The 11,309-nt window shown below is 33.2% G+C and overlaps 2 protein-coding genes across 3 annotated transcripts; one reads left to right on the plus strand and one right to left on the minus strand.

Moving 5' to 3' along the window:
- Positions 1-680: 680 nt before the first annotated feature.
- On the minus strand, positions 681-5,912 carry LOC139845128 (ATP-dependent zinc metalloprotease FTSH 8, mitochondrial-like). The gene is made up of 8 exons (XM_071835355.1): positions 5,786-5,912; positions 5,513-5,694; positions 5,171-5,280; positions 4,867-4,988; positions 4,063-4,539; positions 2,649-3,416; positions 1,757-1,984; positions 681-1,339 (listed from the first exon to the last, which is right to left on the minus strand). The coding sequence occupies exons 1-8, from the start codon at positions 5,846-5,848 to the stop codon at positions 914-916; spliced, it is 2,376 nt and encodes a 791-aa protein (XP_071691456.1). The 5' UTR covers positions 5,849-5,912; the 3' UTR covers positions 681-913.
- On the plus strand, positions 3,336-11,103 carry LOC139845127 (hsp70 nucleotide exchange factor FES1-like). Of its 2 annotated transcripts, none has more exons than XM_071835354.1 (7): positions 3,336-3,342; positions 8,074-8,201; positions 8,952-9,094; positions 9,192-9,242; positions 9,327-9,548; positions 9,640-9,742; positions 10,434-11,103. In XM_071835354.1, exons 2-7 carry the CDS (start codon positions 8,116-8,118, stop codon positions 10,933-10,935), a joined length of 1,107 nt encoding a protein of 368 aa, XP_071691455.1. In that variant the 5' UTR covers positions 3,336-3,342; positions 8,074-8,115; the 3' UTR covers positions 10,936-11,103. The 2 variants fall into 2 exon arrangements, with proteins under 2 accessions (XP_071691455.1, XP_071691454.1); XM_071835353.1 differs by lacking the exon at positions 3,336-3,342 and adding an exon at positions 7,881-7,974 and having other exon boundaries at positions 8,066-8,201.
- Positions 11,104-11,309: the final 206 nt, after the last annotated feature.

Here is an 11,309-nt window from a genome sequence, read left to right on the forward strand (position 1 = left end):
AGAATTCACACATTTTTTAATAGATGTAACAAAAATTTTGGAACATGCCAAATATATAAGAAACAGAAAGGGCCAACAATTAGCTTTTCTCTTACAAGGAAAAGTTTGTCCTGATTTTCAAACTACTACTACTTACCCTCATTTTTCAGGAAAAAAGATGATTTTTTTTCCTGATATAATATCTGTAAAAAAAGTATTTTATTATGAAAAGATGAATGAATCACTGCTACCATAAGTGACACATATTTGTCATATTGGTGATATTAACAGACTGAATATCATGACATGATAATATGTTCATATCAGATCCAGTAATTTGGTAATGTAATCAGGATCTATTCCTAATGCCTTTCGAGCTTCCTCATACACTTATCGCTTAAATTTCCTGTAGTTCCATACTTCCATTGCCATTGTTAAAACAAGTTCAATTCAAACCGACTTTAAAGGAGCTTGAAATATCCTCAGTCGGTATTAATATCAAACTTGAAGGCAGATCATATACATGTTGAAACAATTTGTATAATTTGTACTACCTTCTTTATTTTCACACAGTTTTGAAAAATCCTACTAACTTCATTATCCACCAAATAAAAATCTTCTCCATCCAGAATAACCTCTTATGATTGGTTGAAATAGAAAATGAACGTTTGCAATGGGACATCTTCAAATAGTAAGGTGGACAAAAGTCAAAACTCTACTTAGTATTATAAGATTTGTCATCAGTTAATGTAAAATAACTAACTAGTCAATGAAGGCTCAAAGGTGAACATCATCATTAATCTCCATAAAGACTTGTATTGCAACATAACATTGATAATTACAAAATTGAACAATAAACAAATCACTTCAAACGCGATCTTTGTTATAATTGAACTGCATACCATAATCCACTAAGTTAGACAAACGCGGGTGATCATACCTTCTCACTACCATTTCCATCGTTATCACTGTCAACAAATCCTTGCTTAAACCTATCATAATTTGTCGGTTCGCTATACTCAAAAGGTCGTTGACCAAGTATGCTGACCAAGTCTTCTTGATGTAACACTTCCTTCTCAAGCAACTGCTCTGCAAGCTGAGCTACTTGCTCTTTATGTTCCTCGATAAGTTCCAACGTACGTTTGTATGCTTTAGCAACCCATTCTCTCACTTCATTGTCAATAATTGCAGAAGTTTTGCTGCTGTATGGCTTCGTTATCTCAAAAGCATTGTCATTTTGAGGAAACGACAGAAGACCGACTTTCTCACTAAAACCATACACTGCTACTTGAGCATATGTCATTTTCGTCACCTTTTCCAAGTCGTTCTGTGCTCCAGTTGAGATCTTTCCAATCAAAACCTGCAAAGGTTGGAAAAGTCACGAGACGGAAACAAGTCGGTCAAGACTTCGAAATGACTAGTCGGTCAAGTCGGGGTCGAGTCGGGCGTTAACTTTTAGTAATATATATTAAAACAAATATATATTACACATAAACATATCAGACATAAATATTTCAAATGTAGTTATTTCAAACATACGTAAAGGGCACGAAATCTGAGTATAAAAATATTATAATTTTGACCTAAATCTGACTGACTTTGACCTGTCTTTTTAGTGTTGACCGCCTATTAGGCATTTTTGAGCGAAACGAGGCGAGCTAGTCACCAAACCGACTAGTCGGCCGAGATGGTCGCTGTTTGCAACACTGGTTCTTGCACAGTAATCACAATTACATTAACACTATGAAAATTTAAAAAGCATTGGTTTTATGTTTACCTGCTCAGCTGCTCGGCCACCGAGTGTCATGCAAGTCATGTCGAAAAGCTGCTCTTTGGTCATCAATAGGTTCTCATTAGGGACATACTGTGCGAAACCAAGTGCAGCAGTACCTCGAGGAACAATTGTGACTTTTAGCAATGGTTCTGCATGTTCCAAAAACCAACCCGCAACAGCATGGCCTGATTCATGATATGCAACAGTCTTCCGTTCCAATTTACTAATAACCTGTCAAAGAAGTTATTAATCATCACTCCAGCGCAGTTTGTGCAACGAATGTATTTACTATGCCACACGTCTTGTGGGTAATTTTAGCGTAATGTGAATTACTCGGAACCAAATCATTAATTAAAATACGTTATATAACAAGTTCGCAAGTGCGGTGTGCACACTTGTTTGACTATGCTGGAACTGCCACCAGATAGTGGGGGCCCAGGGGAAGGGGCAGCACCTGTACCCCGTAATTGGGGCCCAAAATTATTATCACACCTGTTACATTTCTTCTAATATCAAACAGATTAACAGGATGACTCAAGTAAAAAAGGCCGAAATCCAGATTGTGCAGGGGGGTAAGAGGTATTTAACAGGTACTCTTATAGCACGTGTTGGTCCACAATAACTTTCTTTAGAAAGTTGTTTACTTTTTCGATAAAATAATTTTAAGAAAAATATTGTCTCAATACTAATCTAAGTTCTAGAAAACATGGCTGGGGAGGTTTTAAGAATTAAAAATACACTTTGGAGACATTTTGTTCAAACCAATTCTTAGCTAACATTTAAATTGTACTCATTTCCCAGATAAATATAAAACTAAACCTGGTTAAAACAATTTATTTATTACGTTTATATATTATAAGTAAATGAAAAGAAAATGGCAACTCGAACTACATACCTTGTTCTTCTTCTCCAAACCTCCAATAACCCTATCTATAGCTGCCTCAAAGTGTTCCATCGTAATCACAACACTCTCGCACCTCGCAGCAATTAAAGCAGCTTCATTGCAAACATTAGCAATATCAGCTCCAGCGAATCCAGGTGTCAGTGCAGCAAGCCTCTGAGAATAATGCGACGGCTTTTCATCAAGCTTCAACTTCTTCAAATATATAGTAAATATTTGCTCACGGCCTTTAATATCAGGTTTATCTATTGAAATTTGACGGTCAAAACGACCGGGCCTCAACAAGGCTTTGTCTAGAATATCGGGCCTATTTGTACCTGCAAGTACAACAACTCCAGAAGTGGTTCCAAATCCATCCATTTCTACCAGTAACTGATTTAATGTACTCTCACGCTCATCATTTCCACCCGAAAAACCACCACGGCCTCTGGCCCGCCCAATTGCATCGATCTCATCGATGAATATTATGCTTGGTGCACATTGTCTTGCCTCTTGAAATAAGCTTCGGACCCTTGCGGGTCCTACTCCAACAAACATTTCCATGAAATCGGAACCGGATATGGATAAGAAAGGTACTTCTGATTCGCCTGCTGTTGCTTTGGCAAGAAGCGTTTTTCCTGTCCCGGGTGGGCCCACAAGAAGAGCTCCTTTCGGGATTTTTGCTCCCAACTCCTCGTATTTTTTAGGGTTTTTCAAAAAATGGACAAACTCCATGATTTCTTGCTTTGCCTCGTCACACCCAGCTACATCTTTAAAATATACCTGATCATCATCAAAAAAAAATTTACAAAAAAAGAAAAGAAAAAAAAAAGGAGTTGGTGGATATTAATACAGAATGTTGATGGTATATGGGGGTGTTTGGCTTAGTGATTAGAAGATAATTATTTGATTATAACGTTTTCAAATCATAAATAGCTAATTAATAGTGTTCGGCAAATTCAACTTTAAAACCATTTAATTGTGATTTGAGAGACTCAAAATGTGAAAATGAAGAGCAGGTCACACCTCTTAATGTAGAAAAACATGATTATTAGATTATCTGATCCTTTCCTTTACCTCCTATTTTTCTTCCTAATCGGTTGTTAATTTATCAAGTAATCTGATTTACCAAACACTTACAAAACTGATTATCAGATTATTGCGTAATTAAACAGCATAATCAAATCCAAACACCATTATTAACATCATCAACTCTATTTTAGTTTATTTCAGGCAGACAAATATTTTCGCCCTATAAAAACCATCACACTTTAGAAATTTTTGATAAAAAACCTCAATACTACAATGAAACTGAAAACCAAATTGACTTTTTCACATGACATGAATTGAAGTTTTAATGGTCTTTCTCTAGGTAGATAAAAAAAAAAAGCCGGCCACCTGATATACATATTAACCAAAAGTTAATTACCTTGTTTTTGGAATTTTTATCCAATTTTGTAACTTGTGCTTTTCCAATGTTAAAGATTCCACGGCCACCTTTTCCACCTGAGCCAACATTGATATTCATTCTTCGGCCCAAGAAATATAAGGTTCCTAAAAGCAACAGTGTGGGAGCAAACTTTACTAATTCCAGAACCCAATTCGTTTCATCGGAATACGTTACGGGGATGTAATCATGTGGATCTATTCCTAATGCCTCTTGAGCTTCCTCAAGTTTCTCCTCAAATGTATCAACACTTCCAATATTGAAATAGTATTTGTACTGGCTATTATTTCCTCTAGCCCTATTTTCAATGTTTGGACTCTTGATACTTTCATCATTGCTTTGGATTGTATTAGAATATGAGCTCTTTACGTACACTTTAGCAACCGATTTGTTGGAGACAACAATATGGTCCACCAAACCAGGTTCTAGAAGCCTGTTTTTAAACTCCTGAAAACTGATCTGAAAATGGGAGAACACAAATCTAACGCTTTAATTCACGTGAATGACATGTCAACATAAAGTATCCTAAATCTAGTACAGATTGATATGGATTAGATTACTAACTTCAGCATGATAACTTTTAAAAGGTCTGAGTTTTTATCACTTTCATAAAATTTAGGGGCTTTCATTTGCAAAGAAATGTGGTAAACCAAACAAGATCAAACCAATGTTGGTTACATTTTCAAGCAATTAGCCCCTTAGAATATAATGAACACTGCAAAACAATTGAATATAGAATATTCGTATTCGTATATACAATAAAAAATAAATAAAAATAAACAATACCTGTTTCTGTTCCTGAGGATTCGTAAATATTGTTGACAACACAAAAGCAAAAAATAGCAAAGGTGAGATTATATTTTGATATTTCTTGAACTTATCGCCATCATCATTCTTACCCGAGTCACCTAGTACCACATAATTGGATGTTATTAATCATAGGACACACAAGGAGAAAGTAAGAAAAAAGCAACAATACAAACATTATACTAATAAATGTTACACCATGGTTCATAATATAATGTTCCTAAATAGATAGGCAACAGTTGGCTGAAATCATTAAAGCTGAAATCATAATGTGTACACATACCTTTAGAGCCCGATTTGCGATCTTCCCCTTTCGGTACCTCTTTCTTTTCATTCGGGTAATAATTTTCGTAATCTACACAGTCCCATTTCCAAGAATATTCAGTCTTCAAACTTACACAAACGCAACACGATAAACCTCAAAATCCATTTCATCATTTTTATTTTTAACTATTAATATCCACAGCTTACAAAAATACATATGAATTATAAGTATGTAGCACGCACAGATACAACCTATTTTTAACAGTAAGAACTTTCATATGAAACAAATCATTTGCCTATAATAATTATTATAATTATAATTATAAGTATAATTCAGTAATTAAATAACAAAACTGCTAACTTCGGTGCTTCATTGCAAAACAGTCTTGGAAGCCCTAAATTTTTAGAAATAAAATTAGCATCGTTATAACCGCATATTTTAGGGTTAATAATTGCGGTCAAGTAGCTCCTCACGAGGCCAGGTCCATCATCAATGCAAACATTTGTGGATGATGATTCAGCTAAAAGAGATCCTCGAACATTCTGCAAATCAAACCACCAATTTAGATGAAGATTATCATTATTATTGTACAAGTTAAATGATTTGATTATTAAGATGGAAATGGAAAATTACTCGTTTGAATGAAGAGTGAGATGAGGAACGAGAAAGATGACGTGAAATTCGTGTGAAAATCATTGTGTGTGAATGAAGGATGATGATGATTCAGTAGCTCATCATGTCACGGATTGATGATAGCTTAACCCTTGAAATTGAATTGAAATTGATATTTGCTTTTTAGCTTTAAAACCTTTTAAATTAATTAATTAATTTATTTATTGGTTTAATTATTAGTTTAAATTTAAATTAAATAAATTAATAAATTAAAAGATAAAAATATAAATATAAATATTAAGTCTTCTCTTTTTCTTTAGAAAGCGTCGATATTTATCCGATCCGATCGATAAAAATGAATACCGATGATTTAAATCGATGATAAGTTGATACAAATATGAATATAGATTATACGAAAAAAAATGGTAAATCGGATATAAATTACATTTTATTATGCACATACATATTTATTTATCATCTGAAATACATATATAATATAGATATTTACATATGTACTAACATTTATACATACATACTTATACATATACACTATAAAGTATTGGACATCTCTCATACATACTTACTCATCGATACTAACTGCCTTATCAACAGTTTTACACGAAGACTAATTCAAAATTAAATCACTCTCAACCATTACATACTTACTCAAATAATTGAGACTCAATATATTATTTATATAACTTATAATTATCTATTATTAATTATTAATATTATTATTTTAAAATTCATGTTATTATCATTATTATTTATTTATTATCATTAAAAACTAAAACAAATTAAAAAATCGCACATTATCTTATTTTATTACTCGTATTATATTTACTATTTAAAAAACGTCAAACTTCACGTTTCCTTCTTTTACAGCACTAACCCATATCTATAATCTATCTATAACGTATAATATATCTCGTGCATGTGTGCTGACGTGTTAGCCTGACATTAATCTGTCTATGTAGCATCTTAGGTGTAATTCTCTCATTAATCAGAGTAATTAGTCACTAATTAAGATATTACGTGTGAAATGAACATACACATGGAACTGTCATTAGATGTAGAAACCCCAAAACTTATTCCACCAAAGTTTATGACGCCTCTCTTCTCCTACGGTGACTCTGCATCCCATAGCCTACAAACCCTAAAATATTACTTAATTACTTATGAGATTCGTGGTTTATAATAATATCATAACATGGAATCTCCTATGGTGTAAGATGTATAGAAGTTGTTGCAGGCGATGCGTTTATCAAATATATTAATGACCGATATAAGTACGTGAATCATCTTTGCTCCACTCTCAAAGTAATCTTCATACCTCAAAAATCTATGTATGAAAATATTACTTAAATGTATATTTTGCCTAAAAGGATTTGTAAACCTTATTATTACTGTATATGTAAAAGTAAAAGAAGTATCACCAAGAGTAGCAACAATGATGGAAGAACTAAGAATAGCAAAAGCTGAAGCTTATGCTACTCATGCCAAAACAACAGTTTATAAAGCATCTATTATTGCCAAGAACGCATTAATTTTGTATGTTTCTATTTATCTGCAGAAACTCGAGAAATCAAACCTATCATGTTTGAGTGATTGAAATTGGGGTTTGATTTTGCTTTAAATGTAGATTTTGATTTGTTTTTATCAATTAAATTGCGTTTTGATTCGATGATGTTGTTTAGAGGTTAAAAAAGTTAGGGTTTGTGTTAGGTATGGATTGAGTGAATGAAAGATGTGAAGTGGTAAAGAAGATGGATAAAAAGACAGAAATACCCCTCACATGTATGACACATGGCTTAACGGATCTTTTTAACGGTTGTTACTAACAAGGACCACCAACACCTATTTAGTAAACCACAGGGACCAAATACCACGAAAACGAAGTTCAAATACCAAACAACTCATTTCATGTAAACCACAGGTATCAACGACACAATTTTCTCTAAAATTTATGTTAAATACTTTATAAATAAATTTGTATTTAATATTAAATTTGAATAAAAATAAATCTATTTATTTAATTGTTTTACTCCGTAATTCAGTAAATTACTTATTTTAATCATTAAAAATTTTAATTTAAAAATATAAACTGACCGACTTATATCATACCACTCCTGGTCTATAGAAACCTTGACGCGTTTATTCTACTACAATCATGAAGCTTCCATTGGCATCCTAAAATCATTGATCACGGAGTATCATCCTATCCTTTGTTTATATTTGTCTGGCTATTTATATAGCTTCCTGCTGATTTTACAGAAACTAAACACATCTTGTATTTTTTAGGGTTTAAATTTAAATTTTTTAATCGACTGAAAGAAAAGAATCATACAGTAATGGCGAAAGAAGGACCTAACTGGGACGGTTTGCTCAAGTGGAGTATTGCTAATTCCGATGGTACTCGAAACCCTAGAAACTTAAGGTATTATTGCTTTCTCATGATTTCATTTAATTCGTTTAAAATTAATTTCTGCAGTTATTTGATATTTATGGAATCTATGCCCATAAATTTTAGCCTTTAAGCAATATAATATTGATTTGAAGTTTTAGTTATCATATATGTATGCTGCTGTTTAATTTGATTCCTTAAGATTGTATTACCATGTTTAATTGCTTTAGGTTATGACTGCTAAATTTTTAAGCATATTTTAAGGATTGGCCAAATTGTTAAAAAAAATCGATTTGTTTTTTATTTGAAGTTATCAAGTAGAATGCCCAAAAATAGCCTATAAGTTATATCATTGAGTTGTATTTTCTAAAAAATCGATTTTCAGAAATTTTAACCTTTAAGCAACATAATATAATATAATATAATATAATAAATTTGATTTGAACTTTTTATCATATATGTATGCTGCTGTTTCATTTGATTCTTCAAGATTGTATTACTATATTTGATTGCTTTATATTTGATTGCTTTAGGTTATGACTGCAGACTGCTAAAATTTCTAAGCATATTTAAGGATTGGCCAAGTTGTTCAACATTTGTTTTCTATATCATTGATTCTAAAAAACTGATTTTTTTTCTTAAATATGTAGGAATTATTATTAGGATTGTAGTTATTTAGTTAATAGTAGTGTAAAATAAATGTCATGTAAGTGACTTCGTTGGCTTGTGACGCATACTGAATCATACGAGTATTATTTATTTATGTTTGCTATTTTTATATAGTGAGGAGGATCGAAAATGGTTCATGGAAGCAATGCAAGCTCAAACGATAGATGTGATCAAGCGTATGAAAGAAATAACTCTTGTTATGCAAACCCCTGATATTATCTTGCAGGAACAGGGTGTAACACCAACAGATATTGAAGGTATTATTCAATATTCATCATATCATCAGCATCTTTATTTCCCATGCTACTTTTGCTTTACTAATCAAGGTGCTTGTTATACTACGTTTCGTTGCAGATATGTTGGATGAGCTTCAGGATCATGTCGAGTCTATCGATAATGCCAATGGTAAGTTCTTAATATTCAAGTTCGATTCTTGAATTTTGTGTAATTTTCTTGTAAATTTAATTGTTTTTATTATTATTTTGGTAGATCTTAATACTATTGGTGGGTTGGTTCCCCTGCTGAATTATTTGAAGAACTCGAATGCTAATATACGAGCCAAGGCTGCAGAGGTTGTTAGTACTATCGTCCAAAACAATCCAAAGAGTCAGCAATTGGTTATGGATGCAAATGGCATGGAACCTTTGCTTTCTAATTTCGTTTCTGATGAGGATGTTACCGTTCGGACCAAGTCACTTGGTGCACTCTCCTGTAAGTACTCCCGTATTTATGGCATGCCTCGTAATGTTGAAAACGTTGTACGATAAACATACTTATACTCTTGTTTGGTTGTCAATGTCAGCTCTGATTAGGCACAACAAGCCAGGGATTGCAGCATTTCGTCTTGCAAATGGCTATGCTGCCCTGAGAGATGCTCTAAGCTCTGAAAACGTCCGATTCCAGAGGTATATATCTGTTTATAACTTTGGTATAATTTATGCTAATTTTTTTGAAATGGAATATAAGATTTGTATTCAGGAAAATATCTGAAGCACACTAATTAGTTAGTGGCTAGGTTTGATAAATTGATTTCATATCTGCTGCAACAAAACAAATTATTCGAGGGCGGAACGTAATTATATGCTGTATATTTTATTGTTTAACTCAATATGAGACACATTAATGGGACTGTTAACTTTTATTCTGTATTAAGTCGTGTTTCCATATGCCTCTGTTTGGGAAGGAGGTGTTTGATTCTATGTCTCATAGAAACAAACCAATTAGATTAAATGGCAAAGAAACAACAAGCAATTTTACTTATTGAATTAAGAGCTTTACAGAAATAGATCAAGTGGAAAGTAAACAGCAGTCCACTTATAACAGGACACAACCTATTTTTATAATGTCTTGTTTGGTTATCTTTTAATTCAAAAAATATCTAATATGCCACACAGTCATATATCATGTTATTACAACTTAAAATAGACAGCACACTTCCAAGCGTCGTTTATAATTGTAGCTAATTATATTTGATTACCGAGTGTTGGTATATAAACACTTTCGAGATGCATAAAGAAAAATACCCCTTTATTAAAGTTTCATGACTTATAATTTGCAGTATCTCATCTAATTTTGAATGTATGATTTGAATTGTAGGAAAGCACTAAACTTGATACAGTATTTAATTCAAGAAAACCCTAATGACTGCAACACTGTTACCGAGCTTGGCTTTCCGCGCATCATGACACACCTCGTCACAAGTGAAGATCCAGAAGTACGTGAAGGTGCATTAAGGGGTCTTTACGAGCTTACCAAGGACAAAACAGGAAATTCAGATAATACCACACACGGAGATGATGAGAAATTAAAACAAGTTCTTCAAGAAAGGATTAATAACATCAGCATCATGTCATCTGAAGATCTTCCTGCAATTAGGGATGAAAGACAACTTGTAGACTCACTATGGGCCGCGCATTATAATGAACCGTCTTCCCTTAGAGAGAAGGGACTTGTGGTTCTACCTGGTGAGGATGTTGACGTACCGCCACCGGATGTTGCTTCGAAAATGTTTCAGTCTCCACTAAGAGGCTCGAACCGGCCGTCGAACAATGATGATAAACCTGAAAAGAAGGATGCACCTTTGCTACTTGGCCCGTGAAGCCATGTCTCTAGTTGATTTAAATGTGTTGGTTCCCATAGATGCTCATGACGTTGGTAACTTGGTATTTTCTTTTTGGATATTGTTTCTTGTCGATACTTGTAACCGTATCAAGTATTTGTGCTGTTATATTTACATTTATGTTGATGGAAGATTTTGGTCTAGATATTTAGCCTCCTGATCTTAAACATAAGTTTAGTTTACAATAATCCTATAAATTATCAACTCCAGACAAATAGTGTACCTTACCCTAATGTCATTTCCACCACTGTGGCCGGTGGTTCGCGGCCTGTGCCCTCAAACTATCGCAAACTTCAAAACCTATATATTTGGAGTTCAAACTTCCTAGATAATTATAATACCTCGATTTTATA

Source organism: Rutidosis leptorrhynchoides, chromosome 4, assembly GCF_046630445.1.
Source record: "Rutidosis leptorrhynchoides isolate AG116_Rl617_1_P2 chromosome 4, CSIRO_AGI_Rlap_v1, whole genome shotgun sequence".
In the NCBI taxonomy this organism is placed as follows: domain Eukaryota; kingdom Viridiplantae; phylum Streptophyta; class Magnoliopsida; order Asterales; family Asteraceae; genus Rutidosis; species Rutidosis leptorrhynchoides.

Bases quoted from the DNA above. Each gene is read 5' to 3' on its own strand.
- LOC139845128 (XM_071835355.1), bottom strand. From the start codon at position 5,848: ATGATTTTCACACGAATTTCACGTCATCTTTCTCGTTCCTCATCTCAC. The intron at 4,989-5,170 runs GTATGTGTACAC...ATGTGGTACTAG, and splicing joins TCGCAAATCGGGCTCTAAAG to GTGACTCGGGTAAGAATGAT. The intron at 1,340-1,756 runs GTAAACATAAAA...CAACCTTTGCAG, and splicing joins GTGGCCGAGCAGCTGAGCAG to GTTTTGATTGGAAAGATCTC.
- LOC139845127 (XM_071835354.1), top strand. From the start codon at position 8,116: ATGGCGAAAGAAGGACCTAACTGGGACGGTTTGCTCAAGTGGAGTATT. The intron at 9,243-9,326 runs GTAAGTTCTTAA...TTATTTTGGTAG, and splicing joins GTCTATCGATAATGCCAATG to ATCTTAATACTATTGGTGGG. The intron at 9,743-10,433 runs GTATATATCTGT...TTTGAATTGTAG, and splicing joins GAAAACGTCCGATTCCAGAG to GAAAGCACTAAACTTGATAC.